This window comes from Centruroides sculpturatus, unplaced genomic scaffold (assembly GCF_000671375.1).
Source record: "Centruroides sculpturatus isolate CEXI.00-Female unplaced genomic scaffold, Cexi_2.0 scaffold1648, whole genome shotgun sequence".
NCBI lineage: Eukaryota > Metazoa > Arthropoda > Arachnida > Scorpiones > Buthidae > Centruroides > Centruroides sculpturatus.
The window spans coordinates 148,900-156,866 of NW_019385831.1; the positions used below are offsets into that span (position 1 = coordinate 148,900).

The window sequence follows — 7,967 nt, forward strand, 5'->3', positions numbered from 1 at the left end:
ATGTCTTATATTTCCATGAAGACGAATTCACATTTATTGTTGAACAATACGCTAAACAGGTTCGAGAGAACACCTTGCGACACATTCAACTTAACCTTTTTATAGTGTCCACATCGAGCTCGATGACCAATTAGTGCTTACTGAACCGTAGCACTATGCAAATGTGATGTGGCGTGATTCCCAGCCGACCAATTAGCGATCACCAGCGATAACATTATGCAAATCTGTGATTCCCAAGCCATAGTCTTATGCAAATCATGCCGTGTGGCGTAATTGTCTGCTGACCAATCAGTGGCTGTACTTTCAACCATCTGTCGATGACCGTTACGACTAAAAAAAAACTTCGCTAGGTCTTACTTTCAGGGGGAGGTCTTATATTTCGCAATTCAGCAAAATCTGTGCTAGGTCTTATTTTCTGCGGATGTCTTATTTTCGGGGAAACACGGTATATCCTCTGAATTTAAAAAGTTCAGGTCAGCTAAGTCCAATTTCCCAAATGGATACAGTAGATCCCCCTATAACACTGTAGATAATTCCATGTTATATGAATTCTATGTTGTACAAGTCACTTAGATTTTACAAATATGTGTGCCAGGCTGTGAACGTCTCACGTATTTGAAAAATCTAAGTGACTGATACAACATGGAATTCATATAATATGGAATTATCTTCAGGGTTATGGAGGGTCTACTGTAATTAGAAAGCTCTTCATTTGAACAGAACAGCAATAAAAACTGCTATTGGGTTTAATGGTTTCTATTTTTTGTTTTTTTCTTAACATATAATTTAAATAAATTTTATTTTTTCAAATACTTTTATTCCACTTATTATGGTATTTCTTCAGAAAGCCAAAAAAATTATTAGAAAAACTTGAAACATAAGTATGCAATTATTATTAAGTGAATTATTAAGACATTATTCTACTTTACTTCCTTTAATACAGTGTATATGAAGAATAAAGTAAACTGAAAATATTCTTAATGTAAATTTAAAAATTTTTCACAAATGCTGATAAATGATTAATGATATATGAACAACAGTGAACCTTGTTATGGTGTGTGTGTGTGTGTCTAAATTGCATATTATAACTAGATGTTCAATATTTTAATCATTAAATTATTTAAAATAAAATTATGCAAATAAATAATTTATATATACATATTTTATAATTCTTACTTGAGAATCAGTCATGGAAACTTTCCATGAAGACGGAAGGATTTCCATAATCCCTTCACCCCATTGTTCTATTATTCTCATAGTGACAAGAAGTAACAGTATAGAAGGCATAATACCCAAAATTAAAACAACCTGTAAATGGAAAAAATCATTATAAATAAATTATTATTTTCTAAAAGAAAATGCAAATTACTACATTAAAACATTTTTATAATTACAATGTAATTTTTTTACTTTGAAATCTTTTATTTTCTTTAGAAAGAAAATTACAGTAACAACATAAATTTTTGGGTTTTGGTTAATACCATTATTCAGAATATTACATTAATTTAAAGTTTAATGTAACATTTAATTATTGCTGTTCAGTATAATAACAGAGCAATGCTGTAAAAAGTAACAGAACATGAGAAGGAAAAATATGAGGCAAATGATATTTATAGATGACAATGATGTGATAGAGAAGGAAGATTAAGTTTAGAAACAGTTAACAATATGTGAAGATGTTATTCAAGCCTATTGTGTAATATTCAGCTTATCAAAATCATTTCTGATGAATAGTTAATCAGTCCCAATGACTATTAAGACATGACTTGATAGAACTCATAACTTATTAATGCTAATAAGATATATACTTTTGCTCTTTTCATCATTATAATGTGAATTTGGTTACTAAAACAATTATATACATTTAAAATGATAGCTCTAGTTTAAATGTAAACTATTTTGTCTTATTTACACACATGTTTTATTTTCATCCATTATGCTAACAAATTCTGAACTAAACATGTATCATTTTACTGGATTTTACTTCATTATTTAAATTCTACATTATAAAAATTCCTATATTAATTAAGGTAATGATTAAATAAAATTTAAATTATTTTAGACAAACTTCTCTAATCCAACATTCCTTTATTCTGAAACAACTTAGAACACTTAATATCTGTAGAATTAATGTATCAATGTAATTCAATAATCCAACACCCCTCTATTCCAAATTCTGATGTAATTTTGTGAAACAGTAGTGTAATACATGTAGTATTATCTGCTCTTTAATTTGACAATCATCTAGGAACTATAAGAAAACATCCCTGAAAGGCCAGAGAAGTGAGTTTATTTACTATATAAATTCCTATCAGTCTAATGAGCTTGTTTACTCTATTGTCAAAGACCTGAGGATTGTGTCTATCAATCAAGGTTCAATTGCCAACATACTATCAAATGTCACAAAGTTAATTTAAGAATAATTTAATTAAGAAAATAACTTAATTACATGATTTCTGAAGTAATTAATGACAACAATGAAAAAAAGTAAAAGAAAAAAATTAAATAATTGCCTATAATGAAGCATTAAAATCAATAAATAAACTTTTTCATTTTCTCAAGGAAAAGAACCATCTTTGTTAAATCACACAATTCTTTTAAAAACACATTGAAAAAACATTTGAAATTTGTATATTAATATCTAAATTAGCTTTTTCCAAGATGCAGATTGTGGTTAACAGCATTGTGTTAGCCTGTGGAAAAAATTATCAATCCTTGAAATATTTAAAACTTAAAAATAAATTTGGTGTTTTTAAATTTTCCATAAAAACAGAATATAAATCATATTATTCAAATGAACTGTTTTATTACATAACATTGTTTCAGACGGCTGGATGGCCGAGCAGTCAAGGTGGCAGCCTACTGCTCTGGGGACCCGGGATCGAATCCAGATGGGTCAAAGAATCCCCAGGAATTTTTCGGGGGGTGGTCTGTTCGGATATGTCGGGCCCATCCCTCACCACCCAGTCCCATTGTGGGCCTGACCACAATGGGACTGGAAAAATACATAACATTGTTCAACAATCATGGAATTAATAAGATGCTAGTTATTATGAAATAGTCACACTTAAATGATTGAATCCTTGTAAATATTCTTGTTTCTTGTCTGGGTTAATGCTTTATGAAGTAGCCCAAATTTGGCTGATTTGCTCAACCTATCACATCTTATAGATTAAGTGATAAAATTGAGTCAGAGATCAAGTTCAAAAATACATGGAAATGCATTTCAGACTTATAGTCCCTCATCAGACCAAATAGCAAGCATAGATGACTAAGCGGAATTTCTGGCATATATATAAAAATTTGGTTGAGAGCAAGATTATGTTAATCAAATACTATACATTTATCTTCTGAATAACAATTTTAAATCAGCAATAACACACAAGTAAAAAATTAATAGTATACAACAGTATCTCGGCAACAAGAAAGAGGTGTTGTGATAAGCTAATTATTTGCTGAGCACGTTTTGTTTAATACAACAGTAGTTAAAAACACAGTCAATTAAAAAGTTCAGTAAAATATTTCCTCAGCTGTGCACAAAGATAAAATGTTTTACTCAACTTTTTAATTGACTATGTTTTTAACTACAGTAGACCCCCCTATAACATGGTAGATATGTTCCATTTTATATGAAATCCGTGTTTTACGAGTCACTTATATACATGAGCCAATCACAGCCCAGCACATATGCAGTTTAGGGACTACAGCTGTTTTGTCCATAAAATTAATCGATTCTAGGCTAATATGACTCAACATTTCCAAAATACATATAATTTTTTGGGAATAATCCATATAAACTATGCTAGAAACAAAATATTGTAGGATTACTTACCAAGTGTGCACCGTTCGACGACGCCATTGCTTAAGCTTGTTTTCATCGTGGAGCAGCATATCGAACGGTGGGCACATGTTTTCTGATAAGTTATTTTTCTGCGAAAAATTCACTGAACTTTGGAGACATCATTAATAAAAATATAATTTTTATGGCCGTTAAATAATAAATGTTTTTAGTAGGTCCAGTGCTCGTTTAAAGTCAACGGTTTGTACAATATCCGCTATTGGTCTATATTTGACCAATCCTGTCGTAACACAAGTCGGTGATGACGTTTTACCGTATTATACAAGTCTGTTTTAGTGTGTATTTTTTGCCGTTTTATACGAATCCATATTAATTTTTTACTTGTGTTATTGCTGATTTAAAATTGTTATTCAGAAGGTAAATGTATAGTCTTTGGTTAACAATTCAGTTAAGAGCAAGATCATATGTATATATACCAAAAATTCCACTTATAGTTATCTACGCTTGCTGTTTAGACTGATGAGGGACTGTAAGTCTGAAATGCATTTCCATATATTTTTGAACTTGATCTCTGACTCCATTCCATCACTTAATCTACAAGATGTAATAAGTTTGAGTAAATCAACCAAATTTGGGCTAATCAGGAAACACTTGAATGATGCTTTCATATATTTAAGGTTGGTTTTGAAACAAACTATTACCAGTTTCTAATTGGAAAAGTTTGAAAAAGGCTGCTGTTCTAAATTAATCAATAAATTATTATAAAAATTAAAATCAATATTTTATTTTTCAACTTAATAATTAATAATAATGCTTGTTTATTTTAATTTATTTTTATTCAATTCTTATTCTAACATATATTTTTCTTTTTAATTGAAGAAAATTACCTTTCCCAATGATTTTGGGCCTCGACATAATGATAAAAACACAATCAGCCACACTATACAGAGATCAAATGCAACTTCAAATTTTAGTTGACCAAATCCATAATCATTAGGTTTTCTGTCTAATACATGGCCACTATAAAAATAATATATTCATTTAAAGTTTAAGAGTGAAATATTTTCAAGATCATTATTTTGTAACTCCAAAAATTTAAGATATTTTTAATGAAATTGCTACAGCAATTTGATTAAAAGATTTAGAATAATCTAGATAAATTTTTGTATATACTATAATTATAATACTAATAATATATAACTGCTCATGAAATATTAAAATCTTAAAATTATCAAAATATTTAAAACTGGATTTTGCTAAATTATTTGGAAGAGCAATAAAATGGTAATTTTATGCATAATTTTTGTTAACCCAAATAAAATTATTAATGAACATTTGAAGGGATCATTAATTTCTGATAGTAATTAATTTTATAAAATTCATCACTATCTGAAATCTAAATCTAAGGTATTTGAGAAAAAACTGCACAAATCCATATGCATTTTTAGATTCATGGTCATGCGCAAGAGTTGAATGAATTTGTAAATTAGAACACAGAAGTTGTCTGCTTTCAACCAATATTAAATGCTGAAAATTATCTTTTCAGAATTATCATAAGAACTGGAGAAAAAAAAAAAGAAAGAGGAGGGCAAACAGTATAAATTTATTCTGAGCAGCTTCATCCAGACATGAAAAACTCCAGACATCATTAGACATTTTTTGACTGAAGATTTCAAGTAGAGGTGGGTTTACAAAATTCTGGACAGACCAGAAAAAGATTCTGACAGCAGCATAAAGCCAGGTTTAGGTTTAGGTCAATCAAAAATTCAATAGACAAAGACAGATGAAGTCTGAAGCAAACTCTCAATACCAAATTTAGTCTCAGTTTCAACTTGTTGGCCAGCAATGTATGAAGAGTTTAACATGGGATATGTGATGAGAAAGAAAAAGTCCACACCAGAAAAAAAACAAAAGTCAAATAAAAAAATATATTAAAAAAAAAACATTTTAAAGTAACACTTTTTATTTACATAGGGACGCTTTTATTTTTGGTCATAAAATATCTCTAAACAGAAGCATCCAACACTTTTATTTTTAAGGCATAATACCAAAAATACTGTGAAAGCTGAATAAAATGTATTTTTACTTTTTAGTACATTTATCTAAATAAAAAGCATTACTTTAAAATGTGTTTTAATATATTTTTTATTTTCTACTTTTTAGTTATACTGTATGAATGTAACACTAAACTATCAAAACTCTTTACTTTAGCATTTAATTTTATGTGTATTATTCTCTGTGATATTGGTCTTGATTCAAAAAAGCTTTAAGTTGTTTAAATTTGGATGTAGTGAGTGATTAGTCTTCTCAATTACTTTGGTGATAGAATGCTACCTTGAACATGACAGCTTCTATGGCCTGCAAAATTGCTGATACAGTGGTTAATAAAAGTAGTGAAGACTAATATCTTATGTAAATTTTTTATATTTTCTTAAAGATTAAAGGTATACTTTAGCTATTTGGCAAGATAACAAAATTCTTTGTCTTCAGGTTTGTTCTCATGTGTAGGACAGCAAATAACAGTCATTTGTTGTAGCACCATCTGTTAGCAGATTTTATTTACAAATTTTAATTATTTGCTAATTTTTTGTTAATTGTTAAAAATGTTTGCAAAGTATTAAAAAATATACTGTTACTTGCAATACACGTGTGCAAAGTTTCAACTAGATCAGAAATTGGGAAATAGATGAATTGCAACTTTTTACCTGGACAGAGTAAGTTAATAAAAAGCTTTAAAAAGATTCAACAGCAGCAACTATCCACTCTGTTCAAAAAGTACTGTACCGGAGATGCTCTTTTCATAATTGATGTAATCATTAAATTAACTAAATTATCAACAACTGTGAGACAGATAATAGTAAGGGCTATTATCTGCCTCACAGTTGTTAATAATTTAATTAATTTGATGTAATCATGGCTGACAAGAATTACTATCCATTCCTAATTCTTCATCCTACAACTTTGCAAAGAAAAGAGAAATAAGATTATCCGCGCATTCTTTTATTCAGCAGGGCACTGAGCAGGTGCTGCCGGAAATGACGTTTTTGCTGCTGACGGTTGAAAACACTTTTGCTGGAAAAAGAGCTATCTCAAAATGGCTGATATAAACAATGATTTTCTTTCTGCTATATTTACATGCATTTGTTCAATATTATTAGAAGAAAAGCCATTAAGTTCGATGTTGTTTATAAGAAAACCAGGAAATGATGATTTATTTATTGCATTGGCGATGACTGATTCACAACAATGAAGAAAGCATGCAAAAATCATTGGTTATGTTCATGATATGGTACTGCAGTATTCAAATGAAATCTTTAAAAGCCATTTTCGTATGTCACGATTAAAAATCTGCTCATTTAAAACAGCAAAAAACTGATTATTATTTGTTAGTCAAAAAAGATACTTTCTCATGGAGGCATCCATCTTGTAAGCATTATTTTTAGCACGGTCAAGAGGTGTTGCTAGTGCGCTGAAAGCGCACCTTTAGCGCACTGACAGTAGCATAATAATTGAACACATATGCTAAAATTGCTGCAAGTGTACTGAATAAAAGAATGTGTAGTATACCAATGACAAGAAAAGATTGCATGGCAAGACAAAATTTGGACAAAAGTTGCCAGCCTGGCTTATAGTCAGTCTAAACAATCATGACCATCAGAGCCATTATTCATGAAATGAAAAGAAAGAAGCTGTAAACCAGGACACACAGTTGAATACATTGTAAAAAGATTATATCCAAAAGCACTACATAAACAATAAAGGATGCATTTTTACCCTATCTGGTTATTGCTCACTATGCATGTTAAACTCAAGCAAAGCTGATTGAGTTAGGCATCAATTTTATGTCCAAAGAAAACAACTTTCCAAACATATTCAAACTTTGATCAATTGAACAATTTTTGGATTATTATAAAGAACTGGTCTATGCTAATGGATGGCATGCAAAATCAAGCCAGGGATTAATTAACAACATGAAGAAAAAGTTGGATGAAGTTCCAAACAGCTATTGATCAAACCTAAGGACAGTGGCATAGTGTGGGTGTCAGCCACCCAGGGCAAAGGAAAATTTCACCGTCCCCTTATTTAGGTAGCTCAATTTAAAAGACTAAAATTCAGTTTCGTCACAGAATAAGTAATGAAAAATTCTGTGCTAGTGTTGCCACCTTTT

At 29.9% G+C, this 7,967-nt stretch overlaps 1 protein-coding gene across 1 annotated transcript in view; it reads right to left on the reverse strand.

Moving 5' to 3' along the window:
• The window catches only part of LOC111642399 (sodium- and chloride-dependent glycine transporter 1-like), a gene marked incomplete at its 5' end in the record, with an annotated part of 33,424 nt that extends 28,600 nt beyond the window's left edge, over window positions 1-4,824 (reverse strand). The window contains 2 exons of the mRNA XM_023388748.1: window positions 1,159-1,308; window positions 4,687-4,824. Coding sequence (XP_023244516.1) covers window positions 1,159-1,308; window positions 4,687-4,824 — 288 coding nt within the window. The remainder of the gene's footprint in view (window positions 1-1,158; window positions 1,309-4,686) is intronic.
• Window positions 4,825-7,967: the final 3,143 nt, after the last annotated feature.